At 37.6% G+C, this 13622-nt stretch overlaps 1 protein-coding gene across 5 annotated transcripts in view; it reads left to right on the forward strand.

Annotated features, from left to right (window-relative positions):
• USP34 (ubiquitin specific peptidase 34) overlaps positions 1 to 13622 on the forward strand; it is a 180576-nt gene that overhangs the window by 64607 nt on the left and 102347 nt on the right. For 4 of the 5 annotated variants that reach the window (XM_029071971.1, XM_029071974.1, XM_029071975.1 and 1 more), the window contains exons 4-8: positions 1242 to 1331; positions 3500 to 3550; positions 3702 to 3851; positions 5690 to 5757; positions 8695 to 8887. In XM_029071971.1, coding sequence (XP_028927804.1) covers positions 1242 to 1331; positions 3500 to 3550; positions 3702 to 3851; positions 5690 to 5757; positions 8695 to 8887 — 552 coding nt within the window. The remainder of the gene's footprint in view (positions 1 to 1241; positions 1332 to 3499; positions 3551 to 3701; positions 3852 to 5689; positions 5758 to 8694; positions 8888 to 13622) is intronic. The other variant, XM_029071973.1, reaches the window with a different exon arrangement.

A 13622-nucleotide genomic window follows, 5' to 3' on the forward strand; every position in this document is an offset into this window, starting at 1 on the left:
TGATTCCCCTGTGTCTACCCCAGCGCTTAGAACAGTGCTCGGCACATAGTAAGCGCTTAACAAATACCATCATTAACCTCTATTTAAATAGCCGTAGAAGCCTCCAGTATTCTCCTTGTGGAAACTCTTGTTGGAGTTTCTAACCATAACTTGAGCACTGTATTGAATCTTCCAGAAAAACTCTAGTTGTTATAGACCCTTTCTCTCCCTCCAGTCTAAAGAGTGAAAGATTTTATTTCTGTGGAGAGATAACGATTAATCCCAATAAGGTCTTGGGGATATCTGGACAGCGTTTCATGACCTTCCCCGGAGTAGCAAAGGACCAGTGCAGTGTTGGCTATTAAAACTTCCCTCCAAGCTTCTGCAAGGCATACTTGGCATTCATCAAAGTTAATTCATTGTGGTCCTAACCGTAAAAGTAGAATCAGACGTTTAGCCAATCCTCATTTTTGCTTCTAAAATTCATGATGTCACCTTGGGCTGTTTCGACATCAGTAATGGAAAAGTTAGGTAGTCCTCATGGCACAGTTTTCTCCACAACCTTACTTAGAGGTAAATTATTTTGGCTGATCATTTTTACTTTTATTACCAGGTAAGTCATTACAGTACTTAGGAAATTAACATTTCAACTTCAAAGGATACAATTTTGTTTTTATTACCTCTTACATTCTTTCTTAATGGTGAACATATCTAAGCCATATCACTCCTAGATGGAAATAAGTAGTGATCCTGTTTTAGTAGGTTGAAGTCTCGAATGGCCTAATCAAACTCCATGTGGTCAGTTTCCTTTCATTGCTATGTCCCTTAGTTTCTTCTTTTTTGTCTAGAAAAGTTTTAATTTTACAAGATGCGATAAGACATTCCATTCTTGTTGCACTGCTTTTGTGGCCTTGGATGATGGAAAAATCTCTTAGCCCTCTCAGAACGTAGTTCAGTCCTGAAATTATGCCCAGAGGTTGTGTCTTAGAATATCCTTCCAAATTTACTATTCCGTTATTCTATTTCCAGCAAAGAAAGCGAACCAAGCATTTGTAAACTAAAGTTTCAGTCAAAGACTTTGACCTGTTTTAGGGGCTGGAGAAGAGGAAGACCTTGCTTTCCAAGAAAGAGCCCTTGTCAAGTACAAAATGCTTTTTCTAAATTCTCTCACCATCCATTTAGGAAACAGAAAATTCATGCATGAAAATCAGTTTAATATATCACTTAATCAGTAGTGTTTATTGAACATTTACTGTGTTCAGAGCTTGGGAGATTCCAATAGAGAAAGAATAAACGATTCTACATGGAGTTTGCGGTCTAGTGAAGGGAAAATGACACAGCATAATTTACAGGTAGGAGATAGTGATGATTACATAATGTATGTAAATCGATTTGCACAAAAATGCTATGTTTATTTGTGAGTCCATAAGTGCTGAATGGTGCAGAAATGCTGAGATGATAGTTGGGAAGATAAGACCTCAGGAAAATTAAGCAAGGAAAGCCTCATGGAGGAGCTATCTTCAATTTATGTAGGCATAAAGTAGGATTTTTTTTAAAAAAATGATGCAACTGAAAGCAGACAGAAGTACTTCGGGTGGTTAGGACTTCGATAAATAGAACTAAATTCTCTCTTTTCAGAGCAAGTGTGTTTCCATCAGTTGGCCCATAGTATCTATTGAATGCCTACTGTGTAGTGGGTCCACCCCAGTGCTTAGTACAGTGCCTGGTACATAGTAAGCACTTAACAAATACCATAATTATTATTATTACAGAGCATTTTTAAAGAATATAATAGAAGTAGTAGACATGATCCCTCTCCAAAAGGAGTTTATAGTCTCAATTTCATGGAAAATGAGGCTTTGCCCACTTATTACACCTCTTGTTCCAAAGGAGTAGCAGAAATATGTACAGTGCCAAGAAAGTTTTCATTGGGTACTAGAAGAAATAAGCAGAAAGGGCTCAACAAAATACTCTTTATTTGTATGTGTCAGTGAAAAATTTGGAGTGGATAATCCAATTTGTAATATGTAGTAGCTGTGGGAGATGAAGATGTCACGAGTTGTGATGTCAAGCACACAATTAGGCCATAGAGGGCTTGTAAATGCAAGACTTTGCTAACACCATTGGTTGGAAAAGCTTTGACAAGTTCTCGGCACAATGTTAGCAACTCCATTAATACAATGGAATGTCTACTTGAAAAATTTTTGAGTCCTCATTTTCCCCTATTTGCCCTCCCTTCTGCATCACCTGTGCGCTTGGATCTGTTTCCTTTAAGCACTCAATATTCACCGTACCATCAGCCTGCAGCATTTATGTACGTAGCCATTTATTTCCCCTACCTGTAATTTATTTAAATGTCTGCTCCCCGCTCTAGACTGTAAGCTCTTTGCAGACAAGCATTGCAGCTACCATCTCTGTAGTATCGTACTCTCCGTAGCACTTAGTACAGTATTCTTTGCACACAGTAAGCACTCAATAAATGTATTGATTACAGTTCTTTTTTGTTTGAATATACCAGCTACCTGGCTGTTCATAGAAAAACTCATATCTTCAGCTCCCAACCTTAAATTCCTATGTTATTTGAAAATGGAATATTTGTGCCTAATTAGGTTCAGTAATTCTTTTAGTAATCAATACTTATTCATTCATCCTGTTTACTGTCATCTCTTCCCTTAAACTTCTAGAGGTTGACAGGTAGGTGGATTTGTCTTCTCAGGTTTTGATGCAGAATAATCCCCAGATAATTGGTATCTTCAGGTGTTTTGGTTAATTGGGGTGTCAAGCCACTATTTCTTCTTGGGCTGCCTTGAGAGATTTTTATTAGGGGCGGGGGCGTGGGGGAGCCAGCTCTATGATCTGGCCAAGTTACTTAAAAATGGGAAGCGATTGACGATTAGGAGGTTTTTTGTTTGTTTAAAACACCTGCAAGTTATTCAACCATATAATGTGTAATCAAATGTTAGTCACGTTCCCAACAACTAACTGATTTTGTTCTTAAGTACATCATGTAGTTTTGCATTTTGACTGAAATTTAGTAGGTAAGAAATTGATTTTTTTCATGAATCATTGTTTTTATTTGTGCTATAACCATTTTTAGGCCTTCATCTAGAAAAGTCAAAAAATAAAACAAAAATATTATCTTAAAAGGACTGAATTTTTTTTAGTACAGAACAGTGCATATGATGTGAAATTTTTTTGATCATTCTCAATGTCTGGGAAAGTTTCTCCATACATTTATTTGAAATCTTTGGACATGGATAGAAAACCCATTAGAAAAAATGAAGGTTATGAAAAGTTATTGAAGAACATTGTCACTTTGTGGTTCTTGGGTTTTTTGCATTTATAGTTTTATGTAGATTGCTTGAAACAGTGTCATATTTGAAAATACTAAATCACATTGTGCAAACTGGTGTTTTAATTGCTAGAGTTTTGTGAGGTGAATTTTTTTGGAAGGAACATGGTTCACTCCTTGCTGCTAGCTTTAAACCCAGGTGAACTAATTTTCTTTCTTTTTTGTCAGGATATTTCCGCCCAAGAAAGCAATATATTAGGGGCATTCTGTGATATGAATGTAAGTAGCATAATTTCTTATTTTATGACTACATAAGCATTTGAGTATCTGCCATATTTGGTTAAATTAGGAAGTGCTTTCAAAATTTTTAGTGGTATCAATGGTCACTTTGATGCAATAATTAAAAATTTCCTCCTTTTGGTGTCCACAGGATGTAGAAGTACCATTGCACTTGCTTCGTTATGTTTGTCTGTTTTGTGGAAAAAATGGCCTTTCCCTCATGAAGGATTGTTTTGAATATGGATCCCCTGAAACTTTGCCATTTCTTATAGCACATGCGTTTATTACAGTTGTATCTAATGTAAGTATTGAGAATTGTTTTGGACTTGGACACGGATTCAAGTACGGTCAATTGCAGAAATTTAGGGTATCAAATTTGAGGTTAAAAAGATTTACGTTCCTTTTAAAATACTTTATAAATTTGAATTAGAGAGAAATGTAATCCAGGTATATTCAGTTTTCTTAAAATGTAGAGGTTATGTGTTGATGAACCTTGGGTGAAGGGAAACTGGTGCCCTTGCAACTCTAAATTCAGTTCTTACTGGGCAAGTAAACTTGGAGGTGGTAATGTCTATCAGGCTTGGATAAGCAGTTTTAGAAAACAGATTGTGAGAGTCTTCCTAAAATGTGGTTATATCTTTCCAGACACCTCTTTATGAAGGCCTGATTAAAGCTCTTGGTCACTTTTTTTTATACTCTTGTCAAACGACTTTCTTGCAGTTATCTCCACTCGTACTGTTTACTCAAACATGGGCAGTACAGCCGTTAGAGCCATTCCCATCAATAGTAACAGTGTGCTTGGGGAAGTCTTTTTTTCCCCAAAATTTAAAGCACTGGATTTCATACTTATGACTTCCTATCCTGTATGAACTCACTTGCTAAAGCAACTGTGCCATGTAACTACCTATGTAGTCACTTTGGAAAAGAATGGGCAGTCTTTCAGATGAGTTGGAACCTCCCCTGAGCACCTATGCAGAGACACAAACTCCACACAACACAGTAGTGTGCTCTGATTCTCCTTCAAAGTGAGATCCTGGCCTGCCTTAGGTTCTGATTCCCCACAGGCTAAATTCAAATGCTGCAGTCCTTGGCCTTGCTTGGACCGGAGCTGGGCTATCTTGGCTCCTAATGATGATTCCTAGCCCTTGTAGATGCTAACATCCACTCCCTAAGTCTTTGACCCTTTTCATCTTCTGATTTCTCTCAAGCATTAAATATTCTTGAAAATGTAACAATACTTAAATATGAATAAGAGCTTAGAAGATGTTACAGGCCAGCCGTGGTATCAAATACTTTTGTAAATGTGTGAATGTGCTGTTTTACTTATTGTGTTGCTTGGGTCAGCCAGGGGGTGCTTTGTGCTTATTTTTTTCCAAGAGAAATTCATGGAATTAAATGTGTGTTTTTAATTACCTGTATTTTTAGTTTTTCTTGTATTTTTCCTAGCAGTACTGGATTCCAATGATTACATAAATGTTGAGCTAAACTTACACAAAATGCAAAGTTCAGTCTATCATTAGAAAAAAACAACAATATGAAGTCAAATTTCATATGTTATTCTGTTAGACTGAATGTGGAGGTTTCAATTCTTTTGTTTCACACACCCATTGAAGTGATGAAAACTGTCATCTGAAAACTGCAACTAACTGAATGGAAGAACGAATATTGATGCTGCAAGTGGAAAAGAGTAGTATGTTAACTGTCCCCAATGGTGCCACTGTATCTGGGCTGCAGCATCTTAAGATGCCTGTTTCCCAGTACACTTTAGAAGTTTTTTTGGTGCTTAGCCCAAATGTATCACCAAACTGGGAGAATACCTATGTTAAATGCAATGTTCAAAAAACATCCCTTTGCTAGTGATTTCTAACTAATTTTTCTCATTTATACAACTGGAAAGGAAGTGAAAAAGAAGCTTGATATACTTCTGCACTTGTGATTTAAATTATTCTGATCCAGATGATATGGTGTTAATTTTGCTTTGAGTTTTCTATTAGATCAGAATATGGCTATAACTAATTTTTCTCATTTATACAACTGGAAAGGAAGTGAAAAAGAAGCTTGATATACTTCTGCACTTGTGATTAAAATTATCCTGATCCAGATGATATGGTGTTAATTTTGCCGTGTGTTTTCTAATAGATCAGAATATGGCTGCACATCCCTGCTGTCATGCAGCACATTATACCATTTAGGACCTATGTTATTAGGTAAGTTTTTCAAAATGACTGTAATTTTAATTTTTAAATGCCAGGTTTCTTTAAACTTCTGTCTTCTAATAAATCAAATGTATAGAATTCTTTTTTAACTTCATAAAGAATTCTTTTTAAAATTTCATTTAAGCCTTATTTAAAATCTCTCCGCAGTAGTGAAATCTCAGCTCGACGATCATTTGTGGGAGATGCTGTCACTCTGGAGGGTTATGGAGCTACAAAGTCAGAAAGGAGCTAGGGACTGGAGTGCTCTTTGTCAGGACTACATGTTCATATTTTTATACTGTACTATTTCCCATCTCTGTAATTTATTTTTGTTTCCCATTTGTTTCCCATTCCCATTCTAGACTGTAAATTTGTTGTGGGCAGGGATTGCATCTACCAACTCATATTTTGGCAGTAGCCTGATCTAGACGAAAATATCAGTGGGCCTCTGCAGTAGAGATATCTGTCTACTTAACAGAGAATATATATATATCTTGGTTTCAAGAGAGACAGCCAATCCAAAGGAATAATTTCCTGGACTAAATATCCTTAATCGGTAACACTGTGCCCAATATTGGCTCTTCATGTGGCTTTTCAGCCATGGTAGTGAATCCCCAACAAATAAACTTAGCACTCCTACACACTTCTGAATTTCTGAGACCTTTTCAAATGCCCTCTCTGTGAATTTTTGCCACCTCATTTATATTAAAATGGAACAGAACAAATGAATTTGGTCAAATGTCGACTAATTTTGAGATCAGACACCTCTATATTTGGACAAAGAGTAAGAACTGCAAAAAATAAATCATTATCTGATGGGCAATTACTCTTCTCACTTTCAAAGCCTTATTGAAGTCACATGTCCAAGAATCCTTCCCTAAGACCTCATTTCCTCTTCCTGCCCCCTTTGTTCAGCCCCCCCCCCCCCCCCAGCCCTAAAACACTTAAGGACATATCTATACTTTACTTATATTAGTGTCTGTCTTTCCCTCTAGACTGTGAACTCGTTGCAGGTAGGGAATGTCTATCAACTCTGTATTTTACTCTCTCAAGCACTTAGTACAGTGCTCTGCACACAGTAAGCGATCAGTAAATACCATTGACTGATTGACCTAATATCTTCCTCAATACCAGATTCCAGTGGATCATCTTATTTAACCTCTGCATTGTTGGATAACATTTTCCCAAGGAGTTGGGGTTTTCTTTTGGAGGAAGCTGTGGAGTTACACAAATGGCCTTGTTTATTCCTCACTACTCTGACTCAGGTGGACACATGAAAAAAATGCAATGTGGCCTAAATAGTTGATCTAATTTTAATGAGGTGAAGAAGAAACAACATGGCCTAGTGAAAGAGCATGGGCCTGAGAATTTGAGGACTTTGGTTTTCATTCCAGCTGTGCCACTTGTCTGCTGTGACCTTGGGCAAATCATTTAACATCTCTGTTCCTCAGTTACTTTATAAAATGGGGATTAAATGTGAACCCTAAGTGGAACATGGGCTGTGCCCAACCTGATTATTTTGTATCACCCCAGTTCATAATTTATTGCCAGGTACATAGTAAATACTTTAAATTCTTTTTAATTTTTTTTTTTAAAGGGAGCTTACTAGCAGACTAGTGACTCCCATGGGCCTGGGAGTTAGAAAGTCATAGGGTTTAATCCCGGCTCTGCCTGTTGTCTGCTGTGTGCCCTTGGGCAAGTCACTTCACTTTTCTGTGCCTCAGTTTCCGCCTCATCTGTAAAATGGAGATTGAGACTATGAGCCCTACATGAGACAGGGAGTGTGTCCAACCTGATATGCTTGTATCCACCCCAGCGCTTAGAACAATGCCTGGCACCTAGTAAGTGCTTAACATATACCGTTATTATTAGTAGTAAAATGAATTATGCATAGGGCCGATACATAAGTGATATGGGGTTGCGGTGAATATCAAAATTCTTAAGGGGTATACAGTCAAGTTTTTAGGCAAGACAGAGGGGAGGGCAGATGAAGGGGGAGCAGGTATAGGGCTGGAGACAGGATAGGGGAGATTGAAATACAGAGAGTAGCTTGGTTTTAGAAGAGCAAAATGTATGGATTGAGTTGTATTAGGAGATCAGCAAAGTAACATGGGGGCATATTGATTGAGTGCCCTGAAGCTGATAGTAAGGAGTTTCAGTTTGATATGGAGGTAGATGGACAACCACTAGAGGGTTTTGCGGAGTGGAGAGATATGGACTTTATGGTATCTCAGAGGAGGTAGGTGTGAATACCTCAGTAGGCATGCTGCATCTGGAAAAGGGAAATTCATTTCTCAGAGAGCTTTGGCATTAATAAAGGCAGTCTCCTGATGAGCTGTGAGATTCTGTAGGCTATCTGTTTTTTGCTAGAGAATTATGTTCTTCATATTGATCCAATTGAGAAGTATTTCAGGGTATTCCATTACTGTAAAGAAGCCAGAAAAAAATATTTAAAATAACTACTCCATCCACAGAGTGTGCATGTTGTGTAAGTTTTTTCTAAACATCATTTATAAGCACATGATCGAATCTTTAGTCATCATTGCCTTTGTTTTTGGGCATTCAGTATTACTGTTAGTACTATTGCTTGGAGGAGGAATAGACTGGATTTACAAAAGATGGGACTGATTCTTAGATCAGATGTATTTTTGCTAGTTACTGTGATTGTTCTCTTTTATCAAAATGCTTAAGGAGTATAATTTCCTGCCCACCTTGCCAGTCTTTGTCTTTTTTTCCCCTTCCCACTATTCTAAAAATTACCTTTGTAGTCTAAATTTAGTTAATTTATTTGCAGAATCCTGGATTTAAAGGTAGATGCGTGGTCATTGACTAATCATTTTTAAAGGTGTGGCAGCAGAGGGGAAATGTGTATTATATATGAGAAATTAAAGGATTTGTACAGGTTTATTTTTGAAGGTTGAATCACCCTTTCTTTCTAATTAATTTTAGGTATTTATGCAAACTCTCCGACCAGGAGTTAAGACAGAGTGCAGCTCGCAACATGGCTGATTTAATGTGGAGTACAGTGAAAGAACCACTGGATACAGCTTTATGTTTTGATAAAGAAAGTCTTGATCTGGCATTTAAGTACTTTATGTCACCCACTTTGACTATGCGATTGGCTGGATTGAGTCAGATAACAGTAAGATTTTATTTTTTTTTGTAATTTGTTCTGATTTAAATCTTTTTTTTAACTGCCTAGGTTTAAAAATGAGACTCGTTTAACCACATCTAATAAATAATGCTAGCCCCAGTGTATTAGCAGAATGCAGTACTGAAGTTAATGCCATGTGCTCACAAAGTATTCTTGTTAAATACTGGTTACAAAAATTTGAATTTGTTTGGTCTCTTAAAGTGGACTGTAATTTTTAAAAATTCAAACCCTCATGAATATAGACATTTATTAAATTTCTCATTAAGATGATTGAATGATGTCTCTCTCTCATTAATGTTTTTGATGCCATTCTTATGATGGCTCTTGGAAATTTTTACCCAGTCAGTGATTTTGAAAATTCTTCTGGATGATTCCTGCAAAGAACTATAAAAGATTCTCTAGTACATGATTTATGAGGGTTTTTAAAAATTTGTAATTTCTAGGGAACATTTTCAGAATTTGAAGAAGTAACTGATTTTATAGCCTGCATTGTGTTAATAGCTATTTTACAGCTATGGAATATATTCTGAAATGGTGAGGCATCATGTTTATAAAAGTAATTGAAAATTCTCAAGGTAAAGGCCAGATTTGCACTAATAGTGTGTTAAAATTGAATGAAAAAAAATAATAGCCTCAAATAAAATACCTGATTTCTATGATGTGTTATCTTTTTTCAAAGTGAGCTACACAGACCCTGAATTTTGGAAAAAATGTCACCACCAGCATTAATTAGTTATTCAAATATTAAATCTGATTGATTTGAGCATTCTTTCCAAGGGCCTGATATCAAATGACAATGAATGAAGCTGTCTGTTCTAATCCAGTATATGTTTAACTTTTACCAAACAAATGATTTTTTTAATCTTTGTCCAAGGTATTTGAATTCCTGGTAAAATAATGCACTTTAGGCTAATGACAGAGAACAAAACGTCACATTGGTGGTTCTATCAATTTAAATTAGTTTTATATAATTGCCTTAAGATTCTCAAGTAATTTTGAAGCTGGTTTGTGGAAGATATCGGTTGATTATTAACAGCCTATAGATGGAAGGCATGAATAATATTGAGACATTTCCTCTTAACCACTCTAAAATCTTTTCATGCTAAATAGCAGTGGTCTAATACAGAAAAATTTAAGCATCTTTGTCATAGCTAATCATGTGTAATTTGATGCTATAAAAAAGCCTATTGTACTCAGTTGACTTCCCTATGCTGTTGAACTCATGGAGCTTTTTAGGGAAAAATGCATGTATCCACTGATAAAAGTTTCTAATTGAATCTGATTCTCTTCATCTATAAGAAATAACTTGTCCTTTGGAAATGTTTCGGCCATAAGGTTCGGGTAAATTTGATAAGCAGTAATTGATTTGTTTGATTTGAAAGACTAGTAGGATTGAAAGGAGATTTTTCTTTATTTGTAATATATTCTTGGGGTTTTTTTATAAAGCTTAAGTTTTGAAACCACTAAACAGTACATTTTTGGCAAAATTATCCTATTTCAGAATTTTGAGACTTATTGTTAATATTTAATAATTCACAACATTTCTACTTTGGTTTGGACACTGATTTTTGCTCTTTGATTTTCTTTCACAATTAAACAATAATGAAATACTTTTTGTATTCATGTGTCTCTCTTTTTTGTAAATCAAGAAATATAAGTGGAGAGATCACTTTAACTCCTAGTGTTCGTGGATCTGAACTCTGCCTGCCTATGTCTTGTCAAAAACGACTTGTTCCCACAAATCAAGACAGTGATACCAGAATCTCTAGGGCATTGCTACCCAAGCCTTTTTCTTGCATTGCATACAGAGGGCATGATGAGCAGACGGTGGGCATTCCTACTTCCTCTCAGTCCCATCCTCATCACTAATACTTAGCTACAGATATGGGCAGGTAAATGCCCAGGACTTCTTCATGCTTCTTGGTGCCCAAAAGATCCCATGTTTGCCCTGCCTATCGAGGACCAGGCTCAGAAGAACACCACCCCCATAAGCAATAAAACAACATGGTGTTACCCAAAGTGCCCTGGCCACACTGGAGGGCAGACCATTCTTATCGGCATTTCACTATGCATGATCCACTCCTTAGGATCCCATTCTTAACTTAGCTAAAATCAATTCAGAATTTTTGGTTAATCTGGCAATGTTTTAGTTTTGATTTATTCACCTCACATTCAAAAGAATTAAGAAACATCTAAAATTTCTTTCCTCAAAGGCAGGAAATGTTCATATGCTGGAGCTAATTTAATTTCTGAATCACTCCCTTTCATTCCTTCTCGATAGCTTTTACAGTTTCCAGTAAAGCTTTGCAACATATGGCCTTGACTGAGGGTTTCTGTGAAGGGCTTTTTTGGGCATCTGACTGAACTCTGTGAATTTGAGAAGCAGTGTGCCTAGTAGAAAGAGCATTTGCCTGAGAGTCAAAGACCTTGGGTTCTAATCACAGCTCTGTCTCTCGCCAGTGTAACTTTGGACAAGTCACTTAAATTCTCCTTGCCTCTTTTTCCTCATCTGTAAAATGGGGATTCATTATTTGTCTCCCTACTACTTAGACTGTGAGCTCCAAGTGGAACAGTGATTGTAACCAAAGTGATTATCTTGGGTATCTACCTTAGCACGTAGTACAATACTTAGCACATAAGTAAGCAGAGTGGCCTAGTGGAAAGAGCCCAGGGCTGGGAGTCAGAAGGATCTGGGTTCTAATCCCAGCTCTGCCATTTGCTGTGTGACCTTGGACAGGTCACTTCACTTCTCTGTCAGTTACCTCATTTATAAAACGGGGATGAAGACTGTGAGCCCCATGTTGGACGGGGACTGGGTCCAACCCGATTACCTTGTATCTACCCCAGTGCTTAGTATAGTGCCTAGCACATAATAAGCACATAGCAAATAGGAACTCTCTTTTGTGTCCCCACATTGTGGCCGTGAGTGCTCCCACACAGATACGGAAAATAATTTGAAAATATTTCCCATAATTTTCTTGGTCTTAAGAGTGCTGACAGTTTCTGATTTGTTACCTTGCTAAAATTAGGGATGTTCCTACTAATACTCTTCATCACAATCCATCATAGTGGGACTCAAAAATGTTATCTTGAGCTAGTGTAGGCTGAAGATTCTGTACCATGAGGTAGCAGCCCAGTTTCCCTGCTGGCTGTTCTGAGAATTTCCCCAATTGAGAGGTGTTGCTTAGAAGTCCAGGTGCCTTTGAGATCCTCCCTTATTATGGGGACCAACCTGGCTCCTCATGTCAAAAGAGAAGATGGCTGCATTTAATCCTGCACCACCAAGGATTACACTTTCTCATCTGATCCAGTTGAAGAATCCTAGGTTTTGGCTACTTCAACTTCTTAATGTTTTACCTCTCGAGATTGTGCTTGAACCCACCTTCATATCTCCAGACAGTGGTAGAGCTGTAGGACTAGGATTTGATTCTCCAAACACATCACTCCCCAAATCAAAACCGTCAGTGACCTCAATTACTGCTCTTCATGAGTTAAGCTCTTTACCAACAGGGCAAGCTCCTTGATGAGACGATTCCCTGTATTTAGTTGAGGATTTCAAACCCTGGCTCCTATACGTTCCCTGCACTCCTTTCAAGCTAACCTTTCCCTCACCTCCGCGTTTGACTCCCCGCCAGCCCCATCCTTAAGGTCTCATCCAGTTTATTCCTAACAACATGGAAGCTTCCCTTATTCTACTCTGGCCCACCATGTCCCTCCCTTCCTTTAAAATCTTACTGAAACCTAATTCTTAGATGACTGACTAATCTCCACTTGTCCTGCTGAAGGCTTCAGCCACTGCAGTGTACCCCCTCCTTTTTTTAAATGCTTTTTGTTAAGTGCTTACTAGGTGCCAGGCACGTACTGAGTCCTAGGTAGATAAAAGCTAGTTCAGGTTGGCCACAGTTCATGTCCTGTATCGAGCTCACCATCTTAACCCCCATTTTACAGATGAGGTAATTTAGGCACAGAGAAGTTAATGTATTTTACATTGGACACTTAATTTCTCTCCCCCGCAGGTTATTGCTGCAAAAAGCCTGTTGGTAGGTTTTCCTAAGTCACCTGCACAATCATTAGTTATTTTTGATCATCGTCCATTCTCCTGTCACCTACACAATCAGTTATTTTTGATTATCGTCCATTCTCCTGCTTTGTTTTGAATAGAAGCAAAGAAGTTAAGGAAACAACTTCCCTGTGGAAATACAGGAGCTAGAAAGAGACTTGAACTGGGGGAACAATTCCACATATATATTCTTTTCCCATGCTTAGTATGGTGCTTTGCACACAGTAAACGCTTAATAAATACTATTATTAGTACTAGGTTAGCTTCCCTTCATCAGGTCTGGGATTGTCTCTCCTGAATTTGCTCCCCCAAGATTCCCTAGGTTGCTTATCTCTTCCCATCAGTCTCTGGCTAATATCACTATGCCCCCTACCATGATGACTTCCCTTCCCCCCCTTTCCAGCCATTATTCCATCATATAAAATCAGCGATTTAGTTAAATTGTAATTCCCAGGAGACCAGAAACTTATTTTGGCTTTGAATCTACCCTCATTGCTTAGTATTTGACACAAAGTAGGAACTGTCTACCCGGTCTTTTCTCACTTTCAAAAACTCTGCTCTGCTGTTAATTAGTGATGTGTATTGAGTGTTTACTCTGTTTAGAGCACTGTACTAAGCTGTCATGTTATAAGGCTTCCATGATGTCTAGTTCTCCGGCTTGAA

This window comes from Ornithorhynchus anatinus, chromosome 9 (assembly GCF_004115215.2).
Source record: "Ornithorhynchus anatinus isolate Pmale09 chromosome 9, mOrnAna1.pri.v4, whole genome shotgun sequence".
NCBI lineage: Eukaryota > Metazoa > Chordata > Mammalia > Monotremata > Ornithorhynchidae > Ornithorhynchus > Ornithorhynchus anatinus.